Raw genomic sequence first — 16,865 nt, 5'->3', positions numbered from 1 at the left:
AAGGGAGAGGGAGGGAGAGGGGGAGAAAGAGAGAGTGGGAAGGGTGAGGGGGAGGGAGAGAGGGAGTGAGAGGTGTCGGAAAGGGGAGAGGGTGAGTGGGAGGGGTGACAGAGGGAGAGACCGAGAGGGAGAATGAAAGAGAGAGAGAGGGAGGGGGGAGTGGGAGGGGTGAGAGTTGTTAGCGAAGAGGAGAGGGAGAGGGGAGAGGGGTGAGGGGAGAGGGAGAGGGAGAGGGAGAGGGGAGAGGGAGAGGGAGAGGGGAGAGGGAGAGGGGAGAAGGAGGGTGTGAAGAGGGAGAGAACATTATTCCACCATTTATTTCCATCCAGCCATCAATAACTCAGTGTCTGCAGCTGCCACAGTCGCCCCTCAACACAGGGCCAACTCCAGGTCCCATCAGCTTCACGTTGTATAGTGTGGAGCTGAGGCACTGTTTCAGTGATCTGAGGCACTGTTTCAGTGATCTGAGGCTCTGTGCGTCTGGCTGGGACACGTCACTACTGTGTGATCGACCCAAACACCGTGTGCTGGAGGAACTCAGCGGGTCAGGCAGTGATGGGGAGGGAATGTAATGGACAGGGGCCCTTCTTCAGACGGGTTGGAGTTCCTCCAGCATTCTGTGTTTTGTTCAAGGTTGCAGCATCTGCAGTCTCTCTTGTCTCCATTTGCCCACGGTGTTTGCTGTGCTCACACTGTGCTGTGGGAACTTTGTGTCCACTTGTTTGGGAGATCAGAGCAGTGAACAAGAGATGGAGGAGCAGTAGACTAGCTGCCTTTCAGAGCTGGGAACCCAGGTTCAATCCTGACTACGGGTGCTGTCTGTACAGAGGGTGGTGGGTGTATAGAACGAGCTGCAGGGACTATCCCAAGAAGAAACATTTGGCCAGAACATGGATAGCACAGGTTGAGAGGGATATGGACCAAACGCAGGCAGGTGGGACTCATGTACTGAAGATGGGACATGTTGGCCGGTTTGGGCAAGTTAGCTTGAAGGGCCTGTTTCCACGCTGTATCACTCTATGACTCTATGAGAGAGCAGGCTGCTCTCCGATGTTTGAGCTCAGTCTGAGTCAGGGACACCCTCGGTAGCAAAGGACAGCCACGGTTTTTCAGCAGGTCCAAGCTGCCATCCTAGGATGCTGTGGTTGTATGAATGATCATTTGCAATATTGTGACTAATTTTGGGCACCATATCTGAGCAAGAATGTCCCAGCTCTGGAGAGTGTCCAGAGGTTTACAAGAATGGTCCCAGGAGGTTGTGCTACATATAGGTACCAACGACAAAGGTATAAAAAGAGAAGACGGCCTGAAAGAAGAATTTAGGGAGTTAGGTAGAGAGTTAAGGAGAAGGACTGCAAAGGTAACAATCTCAGGATTACTGCCTGTGCCACGCGCAGTGAGAGTAGGAATGGAGCCAGGTGGAGGATAAATGAGTGGATGAGGGACTGGTGCAGTGGGTATGGATTCAAGTTTCTGGATCATTGGGACCTCTTTTGGGGAAGGTGCGACCTGTACAGAAAGGACGAGTTGCACTTGAACTCGAGGGGGACCAATATCCTGGCGGGGAGATTTGCAAAGGCTACTGGGCTACTTTAAAATAGTACGGTTGGGGGGAGGGACTCAAATTGGGAAAGCTAGCAGTCAGTGTGTGAGGCAGGAGGCAGAGAATGGTAGCACTCTGACCCAAAATGTAGGGGAGAGGGAAGAAAAAGACAATAAACAGAGAATAAGAGAGGGTGGGTTTCTTAAATGTGTATATTTTAATGCTAGGAGCATTGTAAGAAAGGTGGATGAACTTAGAGCCTGGATTGACACCTGGAAGTATGATGTTGTGGCGATCAGTGAAACATGGTTGCAGGAGGGCTGTGATTGGAAACTAAATATTCCAGGATTTCGTTGCTTCAGGTGTGATAGAATTGGAGGGGCAAGAGGTGGAGGTGTTGCATTGCTTATCAGGGAAGATATTACAGCAGTGCTTTGGCAGGATAGATTAGAGGGCTCGTCTAGGGAGGCTATTTGGGTGGAACTGAGAAATGGGAAAAGGGTAGCAACACTTATAGGGGTGTATTATAGACCGCCAAATGGGGAGCGAGAATTGGAAGAGAAAATATGTAAGGAGATTGCAGATATTAGTAGTAAGCACAAGGTAGTGATTGTGGGAGATTTCAATTTTCCACACATAGACTGGGAAACACATTCTGTAAATGGGCTGGATGGGTTGGAGTTTGTAAAATGTGTGCAGGATAGTTTTTTGCAGCAATACATAGAAGTACCTACTAGAGAAGGCTGGACCTCCTGTTAGGAAATGAGACGGGTCAGGTGGCAGAGGTATGCGTTGGGGAACAGTTCGGGACCAGTGATCACAATACCATTAGTTTCAATATAATTATGGAGAGGGTCAGAATTGGACCTAGGGTTGAGATTTTTGATTGGAGAAAGGCTAACTTTGAGGAGATGCGAAAGGATTTAAAAGGTGTAAAAGGTGTAAATTGGGACAGTTTGTTTGATGGGAAAGATGTGGAAGAGAAATGGAGGAAATTTTAAGAGTACAGAATCTTTATATCCCTGTTCGGTTGAAAGATTGAAAGGAAATAGTAGAAATTGGAAAGAGCCATGGTTTTCAAGGGAAATTGGACACTTGGTTCGGAAAAAGAGAGAGATCTACAATAATTATAGGCAGCATGGAGTAAATGAGGTGCTTGAGGAGAATAAAGAATGTAAAAAGAATCTTAAGAAAGAAATTAGAAAAGCTAAAAGAAGATATGAGGTTGCTTTGGCAAGTAAGGTGAAAGTAAATCCAGAGGGTTTCTACAGCTATATTAATAGCAAAAGGATAACGAGGGATAAAATTGGTCCATTAGAGAGTCAGAGTGGACAGCTATCTGCAGAGCCAAAAGAGATGGGGGAGATATTGAACAATTTATTTTCTTCGGTATTCACCAAGGAGAAGGATATTGAATTATGTGAGGTAAGGGAAACAAGTAGAGTAGCTATGGAAACTATGAGATTCAAAGAAGAGGAAGTACTGACACTTTTGAGAAATATAAAAGTGGATAAGTCTCCAGGTCCGGACAGGATATTCCCTAGGACATTGAGGGAAGTTAGTGTAGAAATAGCAGGGGCTATGACAGAAATATTTCAAATGTCATTAGAAACGGGAATAGTGCCGGAGGATTGGCGTACTGCGCATGTTGTTCCATTGTTTAAAAAGGGGTCTAAGAATAAACCTAGCAATTATAGACCTGTTAGTTTGACGTCAGTGGTGGGCAAATTAATGGAAAGGATACTTAGAGATAATATATATAAGCATCTGGATAAACAGGGTCTGATTAGGAACAGTCAACATGGATTTGTGCCTGGAAGGTCATGTTTGACTAATCTTCTTGAATTTTTTGAAGAGGTTACTCGGGAAATTGATGAGGGTAAAGCAGTGGATGTTGTATATATGGACTTCAGTAAGGCCTTTGACAAGGTTCATCACGGAAGGTTGGTTAAGAAGGTTCAATTGTTGGGTATTAATGGTGGAGTAGCAAGATGGATTCAACAGTGGCTGAATGGGAGATGCCAAAGAGTAATGGTGGATGGTTGTTTGTCAGGTTGGAGGCCAGCGACTAGTAAGGTGCCACGGGGATCTGTGTTGGGTCCTCTGTTGTTTGTCTTGTACATCAATGATCTGGATGATGGTGTGGTAAATTGGATTAGTAAGTATGCAGATGATACTAAGATAGGTGGGGTTGTGGATAATGAAGTAGATTTTCAAAGTCTACAGAGAGATTTATGCCAGTTGGAAGAGTGGGCTGAAAGATGGCAGATGGAGTTTAATGCTGATAAGTGTGAGGTGCTACATCTTGGCAGGACAAATCAAAATAGGACGTACATGGTAAATGGTAGGGAATTGAAGAATGCAGGTGAACAGAGGGATCTGGGAATAACTGTGCACAGTTCCCTGAAAGTGGAATCTCATGTAGATAGGGTGGTAAAGAAAGTTTTTGGTGTACTGGCCTTTATAAATCAGAGCATTGAGTATAGAAGTTGGGATGTAATGTTAAAATTGTACAAGACATTGGTGAGGCCAATTCTGGAGTATGGTGTACAATTTTGGTCGCCTAATTATAGGAAGGATGTCAACAAAATAGAGAGCGTACAGAGGAGATTTACCAGAATGTTGCCTGGGTTTGAGCAACTAAGTTACAGAGAAAGGTTGAACAAGTTAGGGCTTTATTCTTTGGAGCGCAGAAGGTTAACTTGATAGAGGTCTTTAAAATGATTAGAGGGATAGACAGAGTTGACGTGGATAAGCTTTTCCCACTGAGAGTAGGGAAGATTCAAACAAGGGGACATGACTTGAGAATTAAGGAACAGAAGTTTAGGGGTAACATGAGGGGGAACTTCTTTACTCAGAGAGTGGTGGCTGTGTGGAATGAGCTTCCAGTGAAGGTGGTGGAGGCAGGTTCGTTTTTATCATTTAAAAATAAATTGGATAGTTATATGGACGGGAAAGGAATGGAGGGTTATGGTCTGAGCGCAGGTATATGGGACTAGGGGAGAATACGTGTTCGGCATGGACTAGAAGGGTCGAGATGGCCTGTTTCCGTGCTGTAATTGTTATATGGTTATATGAGTGGGTTAACATATGATGAGCGTTTGACGGCACTGGGCCTGTACTTGCTGGAGTTTAGAAGAATGAGGGGGTGACCTCATTGAAACGTACAGAATAGTGAAAGGCTTGGATAGAGTGGATGTGGAGAGGATGTTTCCACTGGTGGAAGAGTCTGGGACTAGACGTCATAGGCTGAGAATTAAAGGATGTTCTTTTAGGAAGGAGATGAGGAGGAATTTCTTTATTCAGAGGGTGGTGAATCTGTGGAATTCTTTGCCACAGGCGGCTGTGGAGGCCAAGTCAGTGGATATTTTTAAAGCAGAGATGAATAGATTCTTGATTAGTACAAGGTGTCAGGGGTTATGGGGAGAAGGCAGGAGAATGGGGTTAGGAGGGAGAGATAAATCAGCATGATTGAATGGCGGAGTAGACTTGATGAGCCGAATGGCCTAATTCTACTCCTATCACATAACCTTCTGATCTTATGATCAGACAGACAGAAAGAGAGAGAGAGAGGCCGCCCACTCTGATCGTCACCGCCATCTCACCGTGTCCAGAAGCAGCTTCTTGCTGGATTCCCCGATGCTCTTCAGAGCCACATCCACGTCCTTCTGTCCAGGCAGGCAGTTGACACAGTTGTTCAGGGAATGTGACACCAACTTGGCCACCTGCAGATGAAGTGGAACAACTGTTGTGTCATTGCCCAGAGAGACCCTACCCAGCACCCGACCACCCCATCATTACATGGTGCAGGAGCAGTGACATTGACAAAGTGCTGACCAGGAGTGCAGTTGCCCAGATCGCCACCTGCAATATGGGACGAGGCGCCAATGTGTTAGTCAATGCCCTTCCGTGCCCGCAGAATGGTGGCGGGCGGCTCACACACACATGGGGCAGGAATGTCATGTTTGAGTAGACACAAAATGCTGGAGTAACTCAGCGGGACAAGCAGCATCTCTGGAGAGAAGGATTGGGTGACGTTTCGGGTCGAGACCCTTCTTCAGACTGATGTCAGGGGAGGGGGAAGGACAGAGATAGAATGTAGTCGGAGACAGTAAGACTGGTGGGAGAACTGGGAAGGGAAAGGGGATGGAGAGAGAGGGAAAGCAAGGGCTATTTGAAGTTAGAGAAGTCAATGTTCATACCGCTGGGGTGTAAACTACCCAAGTGAAATATGAGGTGCTGTTCCTCCAATTTGCGTTGGGCTTTACTCTGACAATGGAGGAGGCCCAGGACAGAAAGGTCAGAGTGGGAATGGGAGGGGGAGTTGAAGTGCTGAGCCACCGGGAGATCAGCTACGTTAAGGCGGACTGAGCGGAGGTGTTCAACGAATCGATCGCCGAGCCTGCGCTTGGTCTCGCCGATGTACAGGAGTTGACATGTGGAACAGCGGATACAGTAGATGAGGTTGGAGGAGGTGCAAGTGAACCTCTGCCTCACCTGGATAGACTGTTTGGGTCCTTGGATGGAGTTGAGGGGGGAAGTAAAGGAACAGATGTTGTATCTCCTGCTGCAGGGGAAAGTACCTGGGGAGGGGGTGGTTTGGGTGGGAAGGGACGAGTCGACCAGGGAGTTGCGGAGGGAATGGTCTCTGCGGAAAGCAGAAAGGGGTGGAGATGGGAAGATATAGCCAGTAGTGGGATCCCGTTGGAGGATTATATGCTGTATGGAGGCCAAAATGTTGGAGGATTATATGCTGCATGCGATGGCTGATGGGGTGGAAGGTGAGGACAAGGGGGACTCTGACCTTGTTACGGGTGGGGGGAGGGGGAGCAAGAGCGGATTGCGGGATATCGAGGAGACCCTAGTGAGAGCCTCATCTATAATGGAAGAGGGGAACCCCCGTTTCCTAAAGAATGAGGACATCTCCGATGCCCTGGTATGGAACACCTCATCCTGGGCACAGATGCGGCGTAGACGGAGGAATTGTGAGTAGGGGGTAGAGTCTTTTGTTTGGGCTGCGCTGAGCTGGGTGGGTGTAGGTAGTCATGAAGCACGAGAGGAAATCAACGTCATGGTGTCTGAGATAGACACAAAATGGTGTAACTCGGCGGGACAGGCAGCATCCCTGGAGAGAAGGAATGGCTGACGTTTCGGGTCGAGACCCTTCTTCTGAAAGTCACAAGAAACGGGAGATAAAGACAACGATGTGGAGGGATACAGAGCAAATGAATGTTATCGGGGCGGAGGTCACAGGGTGGAAGATGGGTCACTGGTTCAGGGACGGGGAGGTCACGGGGTTACGGCTAGAGGGGGTCAGTGCTGTGTTTGGCTCAGTCGGGCTCTGAGGTCGCGGGGTCACAGACAGAGATCATGAGGTCATGAGCGGAGGAGGTCAGCACTGGGTTTGGCTCGGTCGGGCTCCGTGACCCCGGCTCCGAGAAGCACAGGTCACAGACAGAGATCGTGTGGTCGTGGGCGAAGGAGGTTGTGGGGTCACGGGCAGAGGTCGTGGGGTCACGGGCAGAGGTCGTGGGGTCACGGGCAGAGGCCGTGTGGTCACGGGCAGAGGTCGTGGGGTCACGGGCAGAGGTCGTGGGGTCTCAGGAGGAGTTAACGTGCGGAGGTCAACGCTGGGTTTAGCTCAGTCGGGCTCTGTGACCCTGGGCTCCGGGAATGGAGGTGGCGGGGTGATGGGCAGAGGGGGTCAGTGGGTTTGGCCCCGTGCCTACCTGTGCCAGCCGCTGCTGGCTCTCTGCGTCTCCGGGCGAGGCCAGGGTCTGCTTGGCCTCCTGGATGAGCAGGGCTGAGCCGTCCATCACGTCGCGGGCCGTGTCCAGCATGGCGTTCTGTGCGGGCGGGCTGTCCGTGGAGGCAGCCACACCCCGAGCTGCTGACGCCAACGTCTTGAGGGCCTGCGCCGTCTCTCTGGCTGCGATACCTGCGGTAGACCACAGCGCCGGTCAATCTCCTCCACTCCCACCTCCACACGAACCCTCCACCACCTAGTTTACCTCCTCCCACATCTCACCCCCACCCTCCTGACCTGCCCAACCCTCAGGCCCAAAGGCACAGAGATGGAGGCTTCCTGGCCTGGTGGCCCTCTGCACCGACATTGATCAGAGATCAGTTCACCAAACAGTCTGATCAGCTGCCAGCTGCCGCACGGATCCCACCTTCATTCTCAGCCTCTAGTTATTCACTCATCTACCTGCTAATACTGTGTGCGATGCAACCACAGAGGCCTGCAAGGATATGTTAGACACAGAGCACTGAAACAGACTTTCAACCCACATAGTCCACACCTACCAAGTTGGCATATTGAACGTCCCATTCATAGAGTGATACATTGTGAAAACAGGCCATTCAGCCCAACTTGCCCACACCTGCCAACATAGAATATAGGTGCAGGAGTAGGCCATTCGGCCCTTCGAGCCTGCACTGCCATGTCCCAGCTACACTAGTCCCACCTACCTGCATTTGGCCCATACCCTCCAAACCTGTCCTATCCATGTATCTGTCCAACTGTTTCTTAAACATTGCGATAATCGCAGCCTGAAATACCTCCTCTGGCAGCTTGTTCCATACACCCACCACCTTCTGTGTGAAAATGTTACCCGTTAAGATTCCTTTTTACCCGATTTATTCCTCTCATGATTTTGTACACCTCTATAAGATCACCCCTCATCATCCTGCGCTCCAAGGAATAGAGACCCAGCCTACTCAACCTCTCCCTATATCTCACACCCTCTAGTCCTGGCAACGTCCTCGTAAATCTTCTCTGTACCCGCTCCAGCTTGACATCTTTCCTATAACACGGTGCCCAGAACTGAACACAATATTCTAAATGCGGTCTCACCAACGTCTTATACAATTGCAAAATGACCTCCCAACTCAATACTCTGAATAATGAAGGTCAAAGTGCCAAAAGCCTTTTGGATCATTCTATCTACCTGCGACTCCACCTTCAAGGAACCATGGACATGTACTCTTAGATCCCTCTGCTCTACAACACTACCCAGAGGCCGACCATTCACTGCGTAGACCCTGCCCATGTTAGACGTCCCAAAATGCAACACCTCACACTTCTCTGTATTAAATTCTATCAACCATTCCTCCGCCCACCTGGCCAATCGATCCAGATCCTGCTGCAATTCATCACAACCATCTTCACTATCTGCAAAACCATAACTATTGTATCGTCAACAAACTTGTTAATCTTGCCCTGTATGTTCTCATCCAAATCATTGATGTGGTTGACAAACAGTAACGGGCCCTGTACTGAACCCTGAGGCACACCACTAGTCACAGGCCTCCAATCCGAGAAGCAACCTTCCACCGTCAATCTGTGGTGAATCTGTGGAATTCTTTGCCACAGAAGGCTGTGGAGGCCAAGTCAGTGGATATTCTTAAGGCAGAGAGATATGGGGTTAGGAGGGAGAGATAGATCAGCCATGATTGAATAATGGAGTAGACTTGATGGGCTGAATGGCCTAATTCTACTCCTATCCATGACCTAATGACCATCACCCTCTGCTTCCTTCCATGACACCAATTTGCCTGCATTTGCCCTGTATATATCCATCCATAAATCTATTTATTTATTTATTTATTTATTTATTCCGAACAAGTAAAGACATTAAAGACATTAATAGTAACAAAATCGAAATTATCAAACAATTGGACATTACAATCAATATTTACAAAGCAATGAAAAGAACAAAAGCAAAGTTCCAATGTCCAACTCTGTGTCTGTACAAGCTCGAAAAGGAGTGAGAAGAGGAATAACTTATTAAATCTCACCCCTTTTCCCCAACACTTCTACCATGTTTAAAAATCAATTAATTAATAATAATAATACTACCCTAGGTAATTTCCCATAATACCTACAGACATATATATACATACAACTATTATGCACATACAAACTTCATATCTGAAGTAACCAAACATAAGTAAACAATAGTAAAGCAATAGATAAACATCAACCCCCACTTGTCAACCATCCCCTCCATCCCTGTACCCCTTGAAAATTATTTTTTTATATATCATTTTAAAATGATTCATGTTTGTGCATTGCTTTAATTCCCCGTTCAATTTATTCCACACACCTACTCCACAAACCGAAATACAAAAGGTTTTTCTAGTCGTACGGACTCTTTGTTTCTTAAAGTTAAATATTCCTCTTAAATTGTAACCCCCCACACGCTCGTTAAATAATTTTTGAATGTTTCCAGGTAAATTTTTATTTTTGGCCCTAAACATTATCTGAGCTGTTTTGAATGTAACCAAATCTTCTAATTTTAATAATTTTGACTAAAAATAATGGATTCGTATGACCCAGATACTTAGCATTATGGATAATACGAATTGCTCTTTTTTGCATCATGGTTAATGAGTGTATCGAATTTTTATAGTTATTACCCCAGTCTTCTGCACAATAATTTAAGTAGGGTAAAATTAATGAACAATAAAGAATACGGAGTGATTTGTAATCCAGAGCTTGCTTGGCTTTGTATAATACAGAGATACTTTTTGACAATTTTAATTTTACATGTTTAATATGTGATTTCCAGCTTATTTTATCGTCAATTATAACCCCAAGAAATTTATTTTCATGCACTCTTTCAACTTCACCCCATTTATCTTTATACTTACTAGTGTATTTATTCTACAATTACCAAATAACATTATTTTAGTTTTACTCAGATTTAATGAAATTTTATTCCTATCAAACCATATTTTCAATTTACCCATTTCTTTTATTATTTTATCCAATAGCTGTTTTAAATTTTCCCCAGAACAAAAAATATTTGTATCATCTGCAAACAAAACCAGCCTCAAGACATTGGACACATTACAAATATCGTTTATGTACATGATAAATAATTTTGGGCCCAGCACTGACCCCTGTGGTACACCACACACAATGTCCAAGCATGTAGAATTATGACTACCCAGATTTACAAACTGTTGCCTGTTACGTAAGTAGCTTTTAATCCAGTCCAGTACTATTCCTCTAATTCCATACCTCTCCAATTTTTTTAATAAGATATCGTGATTAATTGTATCAAATGCTTTTTTTATGTCAATGAATATCCCAGCTGCATATAATTTATTATCAATGGCGTTTGTGATGTCTTCAGTTAATTCTAATATTGCAAGTGATGTTGATCTATTTGTTCTGAATCCATATTGACTTTCTGTGATTAATTTATTCTTTTCTACAAATTTATCTAATCTATTATTAAACATTTTTTCTAGTATTTTGGAAAATTGTGGGAGTAAGGAAACAGGTCTATAGTTTGTAAAATGATGCTTGTTCCCAGTTTTGTATATTGGTATTATTTTTGCTATTTTCATTTGAATTGGAAAAGTACCGGTTTGGAAGGATAAATTACAGATGAATGTTAAAGGTTTGGAGATCCCCTCAATGACCATCTTAACTAGCGACATGTCAATGTCGTTGAAATCGGTAGACTTTTTATTTTTACATGTTTTGACAATATCCAACAGTTCTTTTTCTTCTACTGCCGTAAGAAACATAGAGCAGGGATTTCTCTCCACTAAATTCTCAGGAGTTTCTCCAGATGTCCCTGGATCAGGGATTTGTTTAGCCAGGTCTGGTCCAATATTTACAAAAAAATTATTAAAGCTATTAGCTATATCTTCCATATTATAATTTTCCTTATCCTTATCAATAAAATACTTCGGGTAATTTGTTCTCCCCGGACCATTTCTGATAATGCTATTAAGTATGCTCCATATTCTTTTTATGTTGTCTTTGTTATCATCTAATTTCTTCTTGTAATAATCTTTCTTGCTTTTTCTTATGATGTAAGTTAATTTATTTTTATACTTTTTATATTTATTTTCTGTATCTTTAGTTCTCTTTCTTATAAAATCTCTGTATAGGGCATTTTTTTTTTTTGCAAGCATTTTGTAATCCCTTTGTAATCCATGGACATTTAGTATATTTTGATTTTCTATTATATTCTTTAATTGGACAATTTTTATCATATAATGACAAACATAGCAATAAATGTTTCATAAGCACTATCAATGTCTCTTTTTTGGTATATTATATCCCAGTTTTGTGCCAATAGATCCTTTTTTAGTGCATTGATAGCTTCCTCCGATCTCACTCGTCTATATTCTATTAATTTGTTTGGTTTGTTGTTCCAAACGTATTCTATCCAAACGTATTCAAATAAATCTATCCAAACGTATTCTAGAAGTTGTTTTGGTACCTGCTTCTATCGTATATCCTCTGGCAGCTCATTGCAAACACAGACTACAGACATTAAAGGTGTCCCTGAGGTCCCTCTTAAATTTATCCCTCCCTCCTTAAGCCTATGCCCTTTAAATTCTACTCTTGGAAAAAGACTGTGAGCGTTCACTTTATCCACACCCCTCATGATCTCATGTACGTCAACAAGGACACCCCTCATCCTCCTACACTCCAAAGAAAAAAGTCCCAGCCTACTCATCCCCTCCCTATAACTCAAGCCCGCAGGTCCCAGTAACATCCTGCTAAATCTTCCATATTACTTCATTTAGTGGCATGGTGGCGCAGCGGTAGAGTTGCTGTCTTACAGCGCCAGAGACCCGGGTTCGATCCTGGCTATGTGTGCTGGCTGTACGGAGTTTGTACATTCTTCCCGTGACCCACATGGGGTTTTTCCTGTGATCTTCAGGACTCGGTAGGGTGAAGGGCCTGTTTCTGCTCTGTATTTCTAAACTAAACTAGTGTTACTGCCCATTAGTTCAACTCTGGGACACCGTATTGGCAATGTTGTGGAGGCAGGAATGTAGTTGGCCTGCAGTGGAGAATGTTAATGATTCATGATGTCATAGATGAATGATATTATAATGGTTTTTTGTTCACGAGAGTACATCGGTATCGCAGATCACAACACTAATCTCCATCTACGGGGAAAGTGTGGAGAGAGTGTCCAGCTTTAAATTTCTGGGCACTCACATTTCTGAGGACCTCACATGGTCCACCAACACCGCTGCGCTGGTCAAGAAGGCACAGCAACGACTGTTCTTCCTGAGGACATTAAAAAAGACTGGTCTGCCCAAACAGCTGCTGACAACGTTCTACCGCTGCACCACAGAGAGCATATTAACGTATGGCATCTCTGTGTGGTATCTCAGCTGCACGGAGGCGGAGAGGAGAGCTCTTCAGCGCGTCGTCCACAGAGCGCAGAGGATCATTGGGACACAGCTACCAGCCTTGGAGGACATCTACCACACACGGTGCCTCAGGGAGGCCGTCAGCATCCATAAAGACTCCCCATACCCTTGTAACGGACTGTTCGAACTACATCCCTCCGGCAGACGTTACAAGGCCTTCTACGCCCGAACCTCCAGACTCAGAAACAGCTTCATTCCCAGAGCTATAGCGGCTCTGAACCGGCCCTGCTGAGTGCCCCACACCCCCCTGGACTGTCTCCCTCGGTTGGTCACGTCACACAGCTATTTATTTATTTTACTCTTCTTTTACATCGGTTGGAAGCTGCATACTAAATCTCGTTGCACTGATGTGCAATGACAATAAAAGATATTATTATTATTATTATTATTATTATTAAAGGCCATTCTCAGTCCATTTCTGCCTGATTTTACTTTCCTGCATTTTATTGCCCCTCACACATGCTCTTTGCTTGCGTTGGCACCAACCTACCCTCAGGAGTAATTGTCAGTCGGCATTCAACCTACGTTTCTGAGGAGTTGGAGGAACCCACGTGATGAGAGGGAGAGTTTTGTTTCTTAGTTGAGTTTAGTTTAGAGTTACAGTGTGGAAACAGGTCCCCTCGACCCACCGAGTCCACGCCGACCAGCGACCCCTGCACACTAGCACCATCCTACACATACTGTGGACAACGTACAATTTTACCAAGCCAATTGGCCTAGAAACCTGTATGCCTTTGGAGTGTGGGATGAAACCCGAGATCCCAGAAAAACCCACACAGATCACGGGGAGAAGGTACAAATTCCATACAGACAGCATTCGTGGGCAAGATCGAATCCGAGTCTGAAGAAGGGTCTCGACCTGAAACGCCACCTATCCCTTTACTCCAGAGATGCTGCCTGAGCCACTGCGTTACTCCAGCTTTTTGTGTCTATCTCAGGGGTTTCTGGTGCTGAAGGGCAGCACATCTACCGCTGCGCCACCGTGCCGCCCCAGAGTGAGGGAGGGAGGTCATTTATGAGGTGGGAGTTTGTGATAATATGCTCGAGGGTCGTGGGACCGAGAGCAAGAATAATCACAAAGTTGGCTGTGGTGATGAAGCTTCCTGATCCCAACGTACCCTGGAAAATACACTGCTCCCGTGTGCCCGAGTGCATGAAATCTGCCCAGTGTGTCGATATTGAAAGTGTTGTCTTCACCGGACAGAGCAGTCTGACCTCGATTCCCGACATCTACAGTAAGTGTGGCTTCAATCGACTTGTATTTTCTGCTTGTGTCATGGTTATTAAAATGAATACATGGAATATGTCTCTGCGTTGGGGACTTGCCATAGTTTCCCTGCAGAAGTAGAAGTAGAAGCATTGGGAATGTGCCAGGCAGACACAGAGACCTCCACAGAGGTTGCTGCTGCTTGTAGAACCAGCAGTCCGTTTATCGAGGATTCCCCTTCATTCAACGGTAAAGACATCTAAAAGCCGTTTGAATATTTACACATAAATGGCAGCATCTTGGATACAGCGTGCTACAGAAAAGTCTGAATATATATAGTATCTTTCACTTCCTCGGTACTATACATCACAAAGTGTTTTGTGGCCATCTAGTTAGTTTGTTTTATAATAGTATTACCAGTCATAAATGTTGGCACAGTAGGTTTATGCATGTTCTCCCCTATTGGAAAAACCCTAGACAAGAGGCATTGTTTCTGCAGAACAACAGCCCATTGATGATGAGAAGTTTTGTCGGGCTGTTATGGAGCTTTTTCGGGCTCTGTCGGGGAGCCAGGGTTGTGGGGAACAGCCTGGTGCGGTGCTGTGGCCAACATCTCATCTCCAGAGACGGTACAGCTGTTCCTCTGCCTCACCATGAAGTATTCACTGAGTATTCAGCCGGCTGGAGATATACTGTGGAGCTATACTCCACAACATCAGGCTTATTACTAGGGCATCACAGTGACCGTGGTAGAGTTGCTGACTTGCAGCACCAGAGGCCTGAGTTTGATCCTAATTACAGGTGCCGTCTGTACGGAGTTTGTACGTTCCCCCCATGACTGCGTGGGTTTTCTCCGGGTGCTCCAGTTTCCTCCCACATCCCAAAGACGTACAGGTTTGTAGGTTAATTGGCCGTGGTAAATTGTCCCCAGTGTGTAGGATAGTGCTAGTGTTCTGGTGATCGCTGGTCGGTGTGGACTTGGTGGGCCGAAGGGCGGTATCTCAAAACTAAACTAAACGTGTACTCCATTCCACTGTTTTCTTTGCATAAATGGTATCTGACTGTCAGACTCCTGCTAGTTCACAGGGTCAGAGTTGTACAGGACAGAAACAGGCCCTTCATCCCACCATGCACAAAGTTCATGTTGTACTTACCTACACTGGTCCCATTTACTTGCTTAAGGTCTGCAGCCTCGTATACCTCAGCAACGCAAGCACTTGGGTCAAAGAGCCTCAAGTATCTCTTCACACTGCACCACCACAACCACTCTGTATGGGATCCCCATCGAAGCCTTCAACCTTTGCCCTTAACAGTTGAGAGCTTTACATTGCTTGGCAACAGGCAAGATCCCACACTACATCTCCACTGCCTCAGCACAGGGAGCAGATTCACCATGTTACAAACTTCTACAGATGATCGATCACAGGCCACGAAGCAGGGAAAAACACCCTGAACAACATGCACATTTCTGAAGTTCAATTCTACGAGTCTGCTGTTATAGAGCCCTAGTTATTTAGCACAGAGCCAGGCCCTTCAGCCCACCTTGGCCTTGCTGACCAAGCTGGCATTCTAGGCTGCACTGGCTCATTTTCCTCTAAACCCTTCACGACGATATACTTGTCTGAATGTTTGCTGTTGACGGCCTGGCCTGGCCTGTGCACTGCACTGAGTCACCCACCGGTGTAGTGTTCGTTGCCCTGTGCCGCACACGTCAGGAGCTGTGCCATCGACGAGCCAACAGCCTTGGATGTGCTTCCCAGGTCCTGAGCACATTTCTCCAGCTGGAAAGGTAGCAAGAGAGGGGTTCCATTACCACAAGGTCAACAGTGTTCCCAATGTTGTAATGCTCCATGTCTCAATGTGATACATGTTGAAGGTACTGACTGGTGTATCTGCATTACCCCTGCCCACAAGATTGGTGCTCAGGGCAGAGTCTGCATCTGATGTTGTGTAGGAAGGATCTGCAGATGCTGCTTTATATCAAAGATAGACACAAAATGCTGGAGTAACTCAGCGGGCCAGGCAGCATCTCTGCAGAAAAGGAATAGGTGACATTTTGGATAGAGACCCTTCCTCAGCTCCAGTCTGAAGAAGGGTTCCGACCCAAGATGTCAGGGTGGAATGGTGGTGCAGCGGTAGAGTCGCTGCCCCACAGCGCCAGAGACCCGGGTTCGATCCTGACCTCGGGTGCTGTCTGTATGGAGTTTGCACCTTCTCCCTGTGACCTGCGTGGGTTTTCTCCGGGAGCTCCGGTTTCCTCCCACACTCCAAAGACGTACAGGTTTGTAGGTTAATTGGCTTTGGTATAATTGTAAATTGTCCCTGGTGTGTGTAGGATAGTGTTCGTGTGTGGGGACTCGGTGGGCCGAAGGGCCTGTTCCCGCACTGTAGCTCTGGTCGCCCCATTACTGGGCGGATGTGGAGGTGTTTGAGAGGGTGCAGAAGTAGGTTTGGCAGTACGCTGCCTAAATTAGAGGATATTAACTACAGAGAGAGACTGGACAATATTTGAGATAGAGCACAGAGTGCTGGAGTAACTCAGCGGGTCAGGCAGCATCACTGGAGAAAACGGATTGGTGACATTTTGGGTCAGTATCCTTCTTCAGACTGATTGTAGCCGGGAGAGTGGGTGGAAAACTGGAAGTGAGGAAAAAACAAGACAAATCGCGGAGGACAAGAGATAACCTCAGGTAACCTCTGGAAGGAAGTTCCTGATAGGCTGATTGGTGGCTAGGAATGGTGTGGGCCCAAGATCATTGTGAAATGTTGAACTAGGTCATCAACATCTAGTGGAGGAAGGGGGTGAAAGAGGGGGAAGAGGGAGGGGCAAGGGAGAGTGGGGGAGGGTTCAGTGTTTGAAGAAGTTACCTAAAATTGGAGAATTTAATATTCATACTCGTTAGGTTGTAAGCTACCCAA

General features: G+C 46.0%; 1 protein-coding gene across 5 annotated transcripts in view; it reads right to left on the bottom strand.

Annotated features, from left to right (window-relative positions):
- tln2 (talin 2) overlaps nucleotides 1–16,865 on the bottom strand; it is a 310,927-nt gene that overhangs the window by 92,803 nt on the left and 201,259 nt on the right. For all 5 annotated transcript variants that reach the window (XM_033014900.1, XM_033014898.1, XM_033014899.1 and 2 more), the window contains 3 exons: nucleotides 15,625–15,727; nucleotides 7,273–7,481; nucleotides 5,149–5,268 (listed from right to left, as the gene is read on the bottom strand). In XM_033014900.1, the coding sequence (XP_032870791.1) occupies nucleotides 5,149–5,268; nucleotides 7,273–7,481; nucleotides 15,625–15,727 (432 nt within the window). The remainder of the gene's footprint in view (nucleotides 1–5,148; nucleotides 5,269–7,272; nucleotides 7,482–15,624; nucleotides 15,728–16,865) is intronic.

This window comes from Amblyraja radiata, chromosome X (assembly GCF_010909765.2).
Source record: "Amblyraja radiata isolate CabotCenter1 chromosome X, sAmbRad1.1.pri, whole genome shotgun sequence".
Lineage (NCBI taxonomy): Eukaryota > Metazoa > Chordata > Chondrichthyes > Rajiformes > Rajidae > Amblyraja > Amblyraja radiata.
Note: the sequence above shows the minus strand (reverse complement) of the source record. Positions and strands in the feature narration are given on the sequence as shown.